The 15,301-nt window shown below is 39.5% G+C and overlaps 2 protein-coding genes and 1 non-coding gene across 5 annotated transcripts in view; all 3 read right to left on the bottom strand.

Moving 5' to 3' along the window:
- Positions 1–3,521: 3,521 nt before the first annotated feature.
- On the bottom strand, positions 3,522–6,251 carry RPS13 (ribosomal protein S13). Its single transcript, XM_068988492.1, has 6 exons — positions 6,183–6,251; positions 5,988–6,036; positions 5,726–5,804; positions 4,613–4,782; positions 4,206–4,306; positions 3,522–3,598 (listed from the first exon to the last, which is right to left on the bottom strand). The coding sequence occupies exons 1-6, from the start codon at positions 6,203–6,205 to the stop codon at positions 3,565–3,567; spliced, it is 456 nt and encodes a 151-aa protein (XP_068844593.1). The 5' UTR covers positions 6,206–6,251; the 3' UTR covers positions 3,522–3,564.
- LOC138093309 (small nucleolar RNA SNORD14) lies at positions 4,938–5,027 on the bottom strand. Its single transcript, XR_011146043.1, has one exon. It is a non-coding gene; the product is annotated as a small nucleolar RNA SNORD14 (small nucleolar RNA).
- Positions 6,252–11,557: 5,306 nt separating the features above from the next.
- Positions 11,558–15,301, bottom strand: part of PIK3C2A (phosphatidylinositol-4-phosphate 3-kinase catalytic subunit type 2 alpha) — a 78,571-nt gene continuing 74,827 nt past the window's right edge. For all 3 annotated transcript variants that reach the window (XM_068989362.1, XM_068989364.1, XM_068989363.1), the window contains one exon: positions 11,558–14,610. In XM_068989362.1, coding sequence (XP_068845463.1) covers positions 14,428–14,610 — 183 coding nt within the window. In that variant the 3' untranslated portion in view covers positions 11,558–14,427. The remainder of the gene's footprint in view (positions 14,611–15,301) is intronic.

Raw genomic sequence — 15,301 nt, 5'->3', positions numbered from 1 at the left:
TATGATTCCATTTATAGGAAATATCCAGAATAGGTAAACCCTTATGAACAGAGAGCAGACTGGTGGTTGCCAGGAGCTGCAGGGAGAGAATAAAGAGTGCTTTTGGAGTATAGTGATTTTGGGATGATGAAAATGTTTCGGAACTAGGTAAGGGTGATGGTTGCAGAATGTACTAGGTGCCACACAACTGTTCACTTTTAAATGATGTTATTTTATGATGTCAATTTCACCTCAATTTTTAAAAACAATGTTTAGAAATCAGACAGCACATTACATGTCAGGAAAACTGAAAGGGGTTGTCCTAGGCATTACACTGCAAAGTGGAAGGGGCTGTTTATAGTGAAGTCCAATAAAATGGTATATGACTTTTAAAACCAGATATATGGATAACTTCAGCTAAAAAATAAGATCAACATCACTTGAAAAAAGATGATTTTTAAATGAAGAGAACAGTTGTTGAAGGAAACCTTAAAATCCTAGGAGCTCATGTATGGGTAGATCTGGAGTTATATCCATATGCTGATTCCAACTCTGTCAAAATAGATACTACAAAGGAAAAGCATATGGGAACCTTTGAAAAGAAAGAACAAATGTCTAAGTCAGGAAGACAGATGAAGACAGACAATACTGTATTTAACAGAACGGTGAAACAGAAAAAAAAACATATTTAAACAGACTAGTCCACTTAAAAAACAAAACAATCATTAGGGGAAAACGTCAGAGACAGTCTATCTTAAAGCTTCTATAGCAAAAATACCATAAACACAAATCAAAAGGCAGAGAATAAATTGGGGGAAATATTTGTAACAGAGAAGAGTAACATCTGGGAGTATCTCAAGGTAACTACAAGGCAAATTAGAGTACATAACATCTTCTATGGAATAAGAACCCACAACCAGGACATGACAAGTAAAAAAGATTATGGGATGATATTTGCAGCATGATGCGATGTCCATGTGCAAAGTGTCTCAATAACACGCAGTGATTTGGAGAGACTTAGGGTTTTCTCTGCATGACTTAACTGCTTAGTTGCTCAGCTGTGTCTGACTCTGTGACCCCATGGACTGTAGACCACTAGGCTCCTGTGTCCATGGAGATTCTCTAGAGAATACTGGAGTGGGTTGCCATACCCTTCTCCAGGGGATCTTCACGACCTAGGGATGGAAACCAGGTGTCCTGCATAGCAGGTGGATTCTTTACCATCTGAGCCATCAAGAGAAGCCCTGCATGACTGCCACTTATTAAAAACTCATGTGATCCTCACAGTAACTTTTCATAAGATTCATGAAATTGGACCTCCCAAACCACATGGCCACAGGTAGCAGGACTGTTTCTGAAAGCCAAATTTGAACTTTCTGCCCAGTCAAAAAGACTGCAGGTGGTTTTTTACATTATTTTGAAGGAATTAAAATACCTCCCAACACGTTCAGTTCAGTTCAGTCACTCAGTTGTGTCTCTTTGCAACCCCATGAATTGCAGCACGCCAGGCCTCCTTGTCCATCACCAACTCCCGGAGTTCACCCAAACCCATGTCCATCGAGTCGGTGATGCTATCCAGCCATCTCATCCTCTGTCATCCCCTTCTCCTCCTGCCCCCAATCCCTCCCAGTATCAGTGTTTTCCAATGAGTCAATTCTTCGCATGAGGTGGCCAAAGTACTGGAGTTTCAGCTTTACCATCAGTCCTTCCAAAGAACACCCAGGACTGATGTCCTTTAGAATGGACTGGTTGGATCTCCTTGCAGTCCAAGGGACTCTCAAGAGTCTTCTCCAACACCACAGTTCAAAAGCATCAATTCTTCGGCGCTCAGCTTTCTTTACAGTCCAACTCTCACATCCATACATGACTACTGGAAAAACCATAGCCTTGACTAGACGGACCTTTCTTGACAAGGTAATGTCTCTGCTTTTGAATATGCTATCTAGGTTGGTCATAACTCTCCTTCCAAGGAGTAAGCGTCTTTTAATTTCATGGCTGCAGTCACCATCTGCAGTGATTTTGGAGTCCCCCAAAATGAAGTCTGACACTGTTTCCACTCTTTCCCCATCTATTTCCTATGAACACAGTCCTGTTTAATATTTGCAGGAAACTGCTGGCTTGATGGCAAAATCATAAATATGTAAATACTTCATGTAATTAAAAGAAAACCTAGAGATGCTTTGATACATCAGATGCTCCACATACCACCAACTAGTTTTTAGTCCAGAGCCATCAACACCCAACTTTGCCTACCTTACCTAGAGTTCGCAAAGATCTTGCTGCTAACTTTGCTTAGTTGTTACTCTTGGAAAAGCTTGCCTTACGTTGTTTACTTCTTGGTTTATGACAGTTAGCCACTTTTAAGACATAAACACAGCAGCACAGGGATTAGAAAATTATATCTAACAGTAGGGCTTGAATTGGGTTTGGCAGAAAACAACACGATACTGTAAAGCATTTATCCTTCAATTAAAAATAAATTTAAAAAGAATTGAGTAGAATTTCCACACGTTTCCCCCTATTTGTGATTCCTCTATTCTCCCCACTAGGATGTGGGGCTGAGTCAGTTTGCACCCAACAGAGCTGGTAGGCAAGTACGTGCAGTGTTCTGAAGAACAAGGCGAAGTGGGTCTCTACTCCCAGAGCCCAGCATCCCACAAGACATCAATGCTACTTATGATACTAGTCTCTTAAAAACAAAGGGCTTTGCATGACCATGTGATTTTGAACACAACTTTGATTACTGCTTTGGTTAAAGCTCAAGGGATTAAACATTTATTCAAGTGATAGACACTCAAAAAATGGTACATACATATGGCTTGAACTTTCGGACTCAAAGGGCTTCCCTTGTGGTTCACCTGGTAAAGAATCTGCCTGCAATGTGGAAGACCTGGATTTGATCCCCAGGTTGTGAAGATCCCTTGGAGAAGGGAAAGGCTACCCACTCCAGTATTCTGGCCGGGAGAATTCCATGGACTATGGTCCATGGTGTTGCAAAGAGACAGACATGACTGAGCGACTCTCACTATGTTTTAAGAACTAAATATTCTGATAACACCCAACTAAGTAATTTTTATCATAACCCATCCAAAAGTTGCCAGCTTCATGGAGCTGAGCTCATCTCATGGTTCTTCCTGTTCCCTGAAGCCCTTATGTTTGAGCATCACCCATAAGAATGGGATCAAATATTACTACTTCCAAGGTCCCTCCATACTAGAGATGCCCTCCCCTCCAGAGACACTTTCATGTCTATTTTTGATACTACACTGTAGATAACATGAGAGATCTACATCAAACGTATCCAAATTACTTCCGTTTGTCAAAATAACGTTACCACTTCCTAGTTTCTTCCAGTACCCACCAATCACAGTGAAGTTACAAGCTGCTCAACTAGTTGAGCAGTGAAGGGATGCGATGGATAGATGCTATCTTATTGCTCCCTGTGGAATCACACAATTCTAATGCTGGAACGTATGTCCACATTAAAGAGATAAATACACAAACAGACAAATTTTTGGACCAAAAAAGTTACAAAACGTGGTTCTGTTAAACAATGATTTTATTGCTTTAGTACAATACACACATTTATGCAACCAGGGCAGAGGCTGTGGATGACTCACTGAAAGAAAAAAAAAGGTGGGGGGGAGAGCTGGGTTAGTAAAGTCCTCTATATTTATACATAATCTGTTAAAAAAAAAAAAGTCCTCCATATTCACACAATCTCTGAAAACAGCTATTTCCTAACAGTTAAAATAAATCTCCAATATATAAAATGCACCAAACAGATCAGTTCCTGAAATCAGTTCACTGTGATCAACCATAATATGAAGATGGTCACTAGGCCTCCAAGAACTGGCCAGCATGAAGAAAAACTTTTCTGGTGCAAACTGTGAATGCTAGGATATTAATCATAGTGAGCTGTCTATTCAAAAATTAAAACAATATAAGCACCTGGGAGCAGAAGAACTTAAATTTTACCCACAATCTGAAAGTGATTTAAAGAGCATGTTTGTGCTCTATACGAGTCTACAGAAGTAGCACCCTTTGTATCAACAAAACACAACCGCTCTACCTGTCTATGACTGTTTTCTTGCTATAATTAAGAACTGAAAGACCATATAGGCTCAATCTAAAACATTTATGATCAATCCTTTTACTATAATTACTATTCTATTTAATACTTGGCCAACTCCTATTTTTGTCAACTAAAAGGGTTGATAACTTACTATTTCCAATTGGGGGGTAGGACTCGTTTGGTCTTGTAGTATCGAGCCAACCGGTGAATACGGCTCTCAATCAGAATCAGACGGAATTTAGCATCTTTATCCTAAAAATAAAATTGACAGAATTCAGGAAACCCACTTAAAACTAAACATCATTTTAACAGAAGAGTGTATAGACACCATGCACTTTAATGAAAACTTGCTTAGTGTTGTTAACAGAACCAGAGCCTAGGGTTTGTGTGGCTAGATTAGGTCCTTAAGGGAATTTAGGGAATTAACCCCCACCCCTGAAATCTCTTCTGGTGAAACTTTTATTTCAAACACTGTGATTTGTTTGTGCCCCTTGGATAATTCAAATCATAGGCACTGTATTTTACTGATATGAATTTAGTACAAATTCATCCTCTTACCTTTCTGTTCCTCTCAAGATGCTTTCGAACAGCAACAGCTTTCTTAATTAAATGATAGAGATCCTCAGGGAGATCAGGAGCAAGTCCTTTGGACTTAAGAATTCTCAAGATTTTGTTGCCTGTCACAAAACGTACTTGTGCAACACCATGAGAGTCTCTCAGGATCACACCTGGAAAGGGAGTAATATAAATTCCCACACCATACATACAAACTGGAGCATGTGATGTCAAGACTGAGATCAAGTCACTTTCCAAGTTTCCCATCTGTAAAACACAGCTTACTTTTTATACATCAGACACCAACGACAGAATGCACAAGCGAAGCTCACTCAGACATCCAAGGAAGGTTTACCCAACACTAAGGAAACCCTTTCTGGTGGAAACTGCGAATGTTGGAAGACCATCATCATAGTGAGCTTGCTAGATCACAGGCCACCAAAAATCAAGGAGTCGTCAAAACAGCACCATCTGACTACCCGACAGTCTCTTCCTCTCTCTATATATACACACACCTCTGATTATGTATAACATCTCCACTAGACCATACACTCAACAGAAGGATATGGTGCTTTTTTACAATGACTGTATTCTCAGGATCCGGGATCACACAGCTGGCAAACATTTGCAGAATGGCGCCATTTGCACAAAATCACACACAGCTGAGGTTCAACCCACACCTGTGAGAAAGCAATGAGCACTCAAGAGCAGCCAGTCCCAGCTTCTCCACTAACAGCTGTGTTCTGAGGCTTGTTTATATAGCTGCAACGTGCCTCAATTCCCCCAACTTCAGGAAAACGTCTACTGTTTATTTGAAACTATGGCTGTCAGAATTAATTCATGTCATAAAATGGAAAGCGCTTATAACCACGCACCTAAGAGAGTGCCCAGCCCAAAGAAAATACTCATTAAACTTTGGAGCGCATTTTAATTATTTTACCGTCTTCCAAATAAGAGCTTGAGAGTTTAGCAAAGGAGGGCTAGGCCTCAGTCAACGGTAAAGTCAGGAAAACGAGCAAAAAATTTTCAAACCACATGTAAGACATTTAGCCCCACTGTTTCCAGCACGTTACACGAGGTCAGGCTGAAGGGGCTACATTAAACAGACTCACTCACCGATCTGTGAGGGAGTCAGGCCCTTCTTGGCCAGTTTGTAGATCTGCTCCTTCACGTCGTCAGAAGTGAGCTTCAGCCACTGTTCGCGGGAGAGAAAGCGGCCTTAAAACGAGAAATCCGGGATGGAACCGAAGCGCAGCGGCACTCTCCACCCTCAAAACTGCGCTCATGCACACGTGGTCCCCGTCCTCCGAGGAACTGATGGCAACCCCCCCCACCCCCCCGCCTCCCGGCCTCTCCTCGGTACCCGCACGTTACTTACGGTGGGGACGCTGCGGCGGTAGGGCAGAGCCGACTGGGACAGGCCCTTCCTGGAGAGAAAAGCATTACCGGGGTGAGGAAGGGAGCCCCGCCACAGCAACCCCAAACCTTATCCCCTCGACCCGCTGCCTACGCTCCTTCCTTTCCCTCCACCTCTAGACTCAGCCTTGCAACCCGCTCATAAACCCTAGCTCACCCGGGAGCGTGCATGCGACCCATGATGGCGGCGGTGCGGTAGCAAAAAGAGAGAGAGAGTGGGAAAGCCGCAGGAAGCCACCCTCCACGCAGGAAGTGACCTCACACGTCCTGGCTTCCGCTCCTGCAGGAGGCGGAGCTTCGCTGCCCGGTTCCCAGCGTCTGCGTGACTACATGTCCCAGAATGCACTTCGACGTGGACTACACTTCCCGGCAGGCATCGGTGTTTGAGAAGGCACTAGGCCGGAGCGGAAAAAAGGATCCGCCTCAGGTTTGGGCAGTTGAATCCAGATGAGTCTCTGGAGACACTGCTTACCCAGGATACTGTGGATTTTGCTGCTGGACTGGGAGTGCGCTTGGAGCACATAGAGCTGCAGGGGTTCCCCGGCCTTGGGCAAAGTGGTTATCTGCGTCCCGTGACCCAGCGAGTTTGGGCGGCAAAGTTCATCCATACACTATTGCTCATCCAGTCAGCTGCGCCCAGGCTTGTCTTGACTCTAGTTACCTCAAGTCTGTCCCTCCCCTTAAAATATTCACAAGGGGGAATTCCCTGGCCGGCTAGTGGTTATGATACTTGCCCTCACTGCCTAAGGCCTCAGTTGGATACCTGGTCAGGGAACCAAGATCCACCAAGCCTGCAAAGCATGGCCAAAATTTAAAAAAAAAAAAAAGCTTACAATAGCATGATGATAAGGGCTGCCTGTAGCCAACTGGTAACATTTCTTATCTCTAGTTGTAATCTTTCAGGGGAGGGGTGCATGACTACAAGCTGTCTGGTCCTGACCTCTGTCATTTCAGTCATTTTACATTTTTAAAAAAACTCGTACATAATCCGTCCTCTGCTTTCCCTGTTGGTAACCAAAGTTTGTTTTATATATGTTAGTCAGTTTTGTAAGTAAGTTCCTTTGTACTATTTTTTAGATTCCATATATAAGTCAATTCAGTCGCTCAGTCGTGTCAGAATCTGTGACCCCAAGGACTGGAGCACACCAGGCTTCCTTGTCCATCACCATCTCTGGGAATTTATTCGAACTCCTGTCCATTGAGTTGCTGATGCCGTCCAACTATCAACCTCTGTCAGCTCCTTCTCCCGCCTTCAATCTTTCCCAGCATCAGGGTCTTTTCAAATGAGTCTGTTCTTCACATCAGGTGGCTAAATTATTGAAGCTTCAGCTTCAGCATCAGTCCACCCAATGAATGTTCAGGACTGATCCAAGGGACTCTCAAGAGTCTTCTCCAACACCACAGTTCTTCGGTGCAACTCTCACATCCATACATGACTACTGGAAAAACCATAGCTTTGACTAGACGGACCTTTGTTGGCAAAGTAATGTAGTATTTATCTGTCTATAATCTTTAGGTCCATTTGTGTTGCTGAAATGTCATTATTTCATTCTTTTAATGGCTGAGTAATACACACTGGGACTTCCCTGGTGGCTCAAGCGGTAAAAAGATTCAGCCTGCAATGTGGGAGACATGAGTTCGATCCCGGGGTTAGGAAGACCCCTTGGAGAAGAGAATGACTACCCACTCCAGTATTCTTGCCTGGAGACTTCCATGTACAGAGGAATCTGGCAGTCTATAGTCCACTGGATTGCAAGGTGGAACACAACTGAGCTAGGATGTACACAGCATCTTCTTTATCCATTCATCTGTTGATGGACACTTAGGTTGTATCCATGTCTTGACTACTGTAAATAGTACCACTCTGGAAAAGGTCAGTTTTCATTCCAATCCCAAAGAAAGGCAACGCCAAAGAATGTTCAAACTACCATACAATTGTGCTCATTTCATGTGCTAGCAAGGCAATGCTCAAAATATTTCAAGCTAGGCATTAGCAGTACAGGAACTGAGACCTTTCAGATGTACAAGCTGGATTTAGAAAAGGCAGAGGAACCAGAGATCAAATTGCCAACATCCCAACTTCCGTTGGATCATAGGAAAAGCAAAGGAATTCCAGAAAAACACTTACTTCTGGTTCATTGACTATGCTAAAGTTTTTGACTGTGTGGATCACAACAGGAAAATTCTTAAAGAGATGGGAATACCAGACCACCTTACCTGTCTCTTGAGAAACCTGTATGCAGGTCAAGAAGCAACAGTTAGAACTGGACGTTAACAATGGACTGGTTCAAAATCGGGAAAGGAATACGTCAAGGGTGTATATTGTCACTGTTTATTTAACTTATATGCAGAGTTCATCATGTGAAATGCAGGGCTGAATGAATGATTGCCTGCAGATATATCAATAACCTCAGATATGCAGATAATACCATTCTAGTGCAGAAAGCTAGGAGGAACTAGAATGAAAAAGGAGAGTGAAAAAGCTGGCTTAAAACTCAACATTAAAAAACTAAGATCATGGCATCCAGTTCTATCACTTCATGGCAAATAGATGGGGAAACAGTGGAAACAGTGACAGATTTTCTTTTCTTGGGCTCCAAAATCACTGCAAACAGTGGCTGCAGCCAGGAAATTTAAAAGACGCTTGCTCCTTGGAAGAAAAGCTCTGACAAACCTAGACAGCGTATTGAAAAGTAAAGACATCACTTTGCTTACAAAGATTCATATAGTCAAAGCTATAGTTCTTCCAGTAGTCCTGGACAGATACGAGAGTGGGACCATTAAGAAGGCTGAGCTTCTTTAATTGTGGTAAAGAACTGATGTTTTTTGATTGTGGTGCTGCAGAAGAATCTTGAGAGTCCGTTGGACTGCAAGGAGGTCAAACCAGTCCATCCAAAAGGCAATCAATGATGAATATTCATAGAAAGCACTGATGCTGAAGCTGAAGCTCTGGGACTTAGGTCACCTGATGAGAAGAATGGACTCATTGGAAAAGACCTTGATGCTGGGAAAGATTGAGGGCAGGAGGAGAAGTTGGTGACAGAGAACAAGATGATTGGATGGCATCACCAATTCAATGAACATGAGTTTGAGCGAACTCCGTGAGATAGTGAAGAGCAGGGAAACCTAGCATGCTGCAGTCCATGGGGTCTCAAAGAGTTGGACGTGACTTAGAGACTGAACAACAGTGAAAGTTAGGATTCATGTACTTTTCAAATTAAAACCTTTGTCTTCTCTGGATATATGCCCAGGGGTGGGGCTGCTGGATCATATGGTGATTTTTTTTTTTTTAGTTTAAGGAAACTCCATACTGTTTTTTGTAATGGCTGCAAAAATTTACATTCCCATTAACAGTGTAGGAAGGATCCCTTTTCTCCATATCCTCTCCAGCATTTATTTGTAGGCTTTTCATGATGGCTGTATTAAAAAGCAGAGACATTACTTTGCCAACAAAGGTCCGTCTAGTCAAGGATATGGTTTTTCCAGTGGTCATGTATGGATGTGAGAGTTAAGGACTGTGAAGAAAGCTGAGCGCCGAAGAATTGGTGCTTTTGAACTGTGGTGTTGGAGAAGACTCTTGAGAGTCCCTTGGACTGCAAGGAGATCCAACCAGTCCATCCTAAAGGAGATCAGTCTTGGGTGTTCTTTGGAAGGACTGATGTTGAAGCTGAAACTCCAATACTTAGGCCACCTCATGTAAAGAGCTGACTCATTTGAAAAGACCCTGGTGCTGGAAAAGATTGAGGGTGAGAATAGGGGACAACAGAGGATGAGACAGTTGGATGGCATCACCGAATCAATGGACATGAGTTTGGGTGGACTCCGGGAGTTAGTGATGGACAGGGAGGCCTGGCGTGCTGTGGTTTGTGGGGTTGCAACGAGTCGGACGTGACTGAACTGAACTATTAGTGATGTTGAACATTTTTTCACATGCCTGTTTTGTATTTCCTTAGAGACTGAGATGAAGTGAAAGTCAGTTACTCAGTCATGTCCGACTCTTTGCAACCCCATGGACTATAGCCCGCCAGGCTCCTCTGTTCATGGAATTTCCCAGACAAGAATACTGGAGTGGGTTCCCATTCCCTTCTCCAGGGGATCTTCCCAACCCAGGGATCGAACCCAGGCCTCCTACATTGCAGGCGGATTCTTTACCATCTGAGCCACCAGGGAAGCCCAACTGACTGGAGCATCTCTTCCTGTGATATTTGGCCAAACAAATGTCTATTCAAAAATTCTTTGCTTTCTCTTGAATTTTAAGAGTGCTTTATGTATTCAAGATGCCAGGTCCTTGTCTGATACATGATCTGTGAATATTCTCTCCCATTCTGTGAGTTGTCCTTTTACTTTATTATGCATGTATGTATTTAATTTTGATGAAACCAAATTTATCTGTTTTTCTTTTGTTGCCTGTCCTTTTTTGTGACATACTTTAAGAAAACCTGTCTAATTCTAGGCTACAAAGATGTACACATGTGTTTTCTTCTAGGATTTTTAACTTCAGATATGTTTAAGTTTCTGATTCACTTTGAATTAAATTTTATGTTCCAAGAGTCCTACTTTATTTTTTTGCACATGGTTATCTAGTTGTTCACACAGTTTGTTGAAAAAAAAAAAATACTACTCTTTCCTCATTGATCCTGGAAGTCCTTTGTCTTTTGGTTTGTGATTAAAACAAAAAGAAACCCAAACAGATGTGAAAAATATAATAACCAAAATTAAAATCTCAATGGATGAGGGTTAAACAGTTGAAGAGAGAAGTAGTGAATTGGAAAAGAATTCAAAATAAATTATTCAGAACTGAAGAAAGTTACTGATCCATATATTTAAGAATCCTAAAGACAAAAATATAAAAAGGTGTCCACTCATAAATACAGACCAAACAAGATTATCCCTAAGGTAATAACTGTGGAAGGGCTGTGATGGGATTCATTCATGGAGTTCATTAAACTGTTGTCTAACTTTGTATGTCTAAAATTTGCATGACAAAGTGTTTCAAAAAATGAACTGGCTGTAATTAAGTTACTGCTCTTTCATGGTCTCTGGCTCTTTTACATGTTACCTCTAGAATTAGAGAACCACAGCCTTACTGGTATCATTCCAGGATAGAGGTATGGTATTAAGAACTACATTCTCTGTTCTGAAGATGTATCTACAGCATGGCTGTTACTATACTCTTTAGTATTTAAATAAACTACCAAAGGCAGGGACCGTACTAATAGAAGCATTTCACTTCAGTGAAATGGTGATGGAACGCTAACAAAGTGGCAATCCAGACCTTCCAAGAACCACACTTAAATGTCAGACACTCTCTGGACACTTTAAAGGGCAAATCACAGGCCAGTTCGTAAATTTAGTATTACCTGAAGCTAATAAACTCCTGGGTGAGATGCAAAGAGAGCAACAGTGAGCTCATTATCAAAGTTTGAAACCAAAAGTGTTAACATATTGATGAAGAGAATGACAGCACAGTTCCTTTGTTCCAGAAATATTTTAATACAATCGTAGTACAGTTATGAAGTCACATTCAATCCACTGAATATATTTAAGGTATTAATAAAAATATTATACATCTTTATTCACTACCTTAATATAATTAAATTATTTGGTTCTTATAGATGAGACTAATTGCCATATATATTCCTATTTGCATTGCTAGTCAAACAGCATGTAAGTAAATCCATGGACTATGGTAGTGGGGCTTTATCCATTTGTGATCTTAAATCTTAAGTATCAAATTGAATGTTTTCTTTTTTAAATGCCACGTGAATCATAGAAAAAACAGTCAACCAATTTAAGGCAAAATATTGAAAGTTTCATACAACATTAATTTGAAAAGATAAAAGAATATTTTATCAAAGATCATACATGCCTTAACATTGAGATACCTATAGATTCTTATAAAGGCAGTAATAAAAACATCAGTGCAAGTCTTGGATTCCTCAGTACAGAAAATAATAGGTTCTTTGAGAAACCATTATTTTCAAATTCCAAAACACTGCAAGGGGAAAGAATTCTGCTTCAGTTACACTATGATTATTACAAAATGTATTTTTAGCTCCATTATTCTTTACACACAGTCTTACATGTAGCATAACTATTTTTACTCAATAAAGATAGGTGTGAAACATTGTGATTATACATAAAAATTAGTGTCTTAGCTAGTTTGTTTAAACATTTCTTTCAGATGTACTTTAATGCAAGCTTTAAAAAAATGTTTCAAAAAACAACCAATTTAAAGTTTATTGATAGTTAAGTAGTGCAAAGAGGCGCCTCTGTCAATTTATTTTTTGGTAAGGGCTGACGATTAGCGTTCACAAAGGAATAACTTATACTTAAAATACATTTAATATATGTGTTTTTTAATGACCAAAGAAGGCACATAATGAGTTAAATTAAGAGAAACATTACCACTTGTTTGAACTCTGGTTAACTATACAGAGTATATAATATACACTTTTGGATAAGAATCCATATTTCTTATAATTGAAAAGTGACATCCCACTCTCTAGCTCTACTATTTGTAAAAGACACTGCCATAACAAGACTGCAACTAGGCAGTATACACTGAGTCCAAGTAACAGTGACCTTTTACCAAGACAGTACTTTTTTTTTTTTTAAAACAGTGGCTAAGTGACAATTCATGGAATGGAATTAGGTCTTAAAAACAAGTGAAAATATCTAGTACTTTTTTACATTTGCAAAAGCTACTTACACACTTTAAGGAAATGTTAACTGTATATGGAAAAAGCAAATAAATGGTGGTGCTCTGATCTGCATTTTAATTAACTTATTAAATAGACAACACATTTTAATATAAAAAAAGACATTCATATATGGGGTATCCTACAAATGGACCATTAGTGTTAGGCACCAAAAATTCAAGTTTTCTTTTTAACCTGTCCCACTGATACATCTCAGCTCTTCTATGTCTGCTCTGAAGGTATCACCATTTACATTAAATATCTGCACAGTTTATAAAAATTCTGTTCTGGGCAACTGAATCAGAGATTGTCCTTCCTTTCTTGATATTTTTCATTGCATATTTTATCAGTTATCTCACAGCAACTAGATTGCTACAATCTCTTACTACTTAAAAGTGTCTGAATTCCTATTCTAGCCATGAGAATTAATATTATATATACCTTTTTATCCAAACTAAACAATTTGTGTGTGAAGTTGAATGAATAACTAATAAAAATGAAGCGTATTCTTAATGGTTACTATAGAATGATTTCAATCATGTCCCTAATGATTCTAAATATTGTATTAAGGAAAGTAATTCATGCGAATGTAAAATGTTTACATATGTTGAGTAAATCAGACAAACTGTGCCAGAGTTCTTGTCCTGGGCCTCTTGTGAAGAGTCTGCCCTACTTGTGGAGTTCTTCTACAGAACAGGAATGGACATCTGGGTGCACACATTTTCTCTTGTTTAATGAGAGAGTGGAGTATAGATACATAGGGGTGAAATTACCAAATTTCAATGCACACTCCTGGGAATAAAAGTAGGATTATAATGGAATGATGGAATTTAGTGTACAGTTATCTTGATGAATCTCATTCAGTTACTGGGCAATAAAAACATGTATCAAATGGCTGATGTTTAAATAAGTTATACATCTTAAGTATAGAAAATTATCTATCTGTGGGAAAAACATTAGTAAGTGTACATAACTTTTTATATTAGTAAAAAGTGAGTGAAAACTACTGAACTATTTATCAAGTCAGGAAAAAACTCAGAATGAAGTACCAGAGAAGCATATGAAGTTAAGGCACCATTATTTACAACTTCAGTGACTGGCACTTATTCTGAAAAAGGCTTGAAAGACATGAATAATAAAAAGCAGTGTTATTTTCCCTACTCTATAAACTACTTAGTAGTTCTTAACTATTTATTATTTGTGCTTTGCTTTTCGGCCCTATGAATAGCAGCTGCGTTTTATGGTAACATCCTGCACCTTTCCTCTCCTTTGGTGTTTATGAACATCCACAGTGGTAAAGGCTGTCAAAGGTGCAAAAGAGGAAAACAAACGTGCTGTGTCTGTGTAAGAAACAATACAAAACAGATGGCTGAACTGACAAAATAGTATCAGACCACACTAAAGCTACGACTCAATTACTCAAGAAAGGATTAACTCCTTCACCAACTCAGTCTTTTTTAGGACTTATTATATATTAAGTTTAAGATTTACAGCATTCTATACAATGACTTTAAAATAGCAATGATGTCAACAAATTCATAAAAGTTAGTTAAGTGACTGTTGGTCCACCAGATGTGTTGAAATGCAGCAAGTACATTTACTGTATAATTTCTGTCCAAGTATAAAAATATACAAAGTTCACATGTGTGTGTACATGTTTATATAACTGTTCTTGCTTCCAAAGCTCAGAAATTCACTAACTTACAAACAGGTTGCTGCAGTTAGTTGATACCATTTAACCGTCTCTTTGCTCAAGTTGAAATCTTTTAACGGCAGGGTTATTCCACCCAAGAAAAAGTTCTCCCGCAGAGATTCTGCACTTAGTACACTTAGCTGAAGTTCTCTCTGTCTTAGGGATTCTTTGCTATATCCACTGTACACAAGCTAGGGCAAAGACAAAAAGAAACAGCAGATTACAAATTATTTGTCTGGTTTTTAGGATTATTCTATGTAAAAACATAAGAAAGATTATTAGAGTGACTTCAATTAATAACACTGATTATGACACATCTGGTAGAATTTGTCTCATACTTTAGATACACACGTTGTATTTCAGGAGTCTTGGATCGTATTGTCATTCCTCCCAGTGTCTGACATTCAAATACACAAAGCAGAAAATTACTATTGGCTAAAAATTAAAAACATGGTTTTTCTGAAATGGAGGTATGGGGAAGGGAAATTACAAAGCAGCCTGCCTTAAGATGATTTAATAGATCATCTTTAAAAGAGAAATGGAAGAGAATGGAAGAAAAAGAGTAGAAGGAAGCAAGTTGGGAAAAAGTAATTGTAATAATTTTATAAAAAGTGAGTGATTACAATCTCCAAAAGGAGATTGTCTTTTTTTCTGGATTTTATATACCATGAGGTGATAATTTCTGATTATCCATCATTCAGTGCAAACTTGCCAACTACAAATGCAGTTTATAGCAAATCTGGAGTGTTGTAAAGCTACTGTCTTTCAAACACTGCATTCAGCACAAATTTTTTTTCAAGAACGCTTCACCATAATTTCTGGGCATTATCTCCTTAATCAAGTCCTCTCTGTTTGACTAAGAAAACTGAAAAACTGACCACA

This window comes from Capricornis sumatraensis, chromosome 16, assembly GCF_032405125.1.
Source record: "Capricornis sumatraensis isolate serow.1 chromosome 16, serow.2, whole genome shotgun sequence".
Taxonomy (NCBI): Eukaryota; Metazoa; Chordata; class Mammalia; order Artiodactyla; family Bovidae; genus Capricornis; species Capricornis sumatraensis.
The sequence above is the reverse complement of the archived record's forward strand: the minus strand, read 5'-3'. Positions and strand labels throughout refer to the sequence as shown.

Bases quoted from the DNA above. Each gene is read 5' to 3' on its own strand.
- RPS13 (XM_068988492.1), bottom strand. From the start codon at position 6,205: ATGGGTCGCATGCACGCTCCCGG. The intron at 4,307-4,612 runs GTAAGAGGATGA...TTTTATTTTTAG, and splicing joins ATCTTGAGAGGAACAGAAAG to GATAAAGATGCTAAATTCCG. The intron at 3,599-4,205 runs GTAAGTTATCAA...TTTTTCTTTCAG, and splicing joins CTACCCCCCAATTGGAAATA to TGAGTCATCCACAGCCTCTG.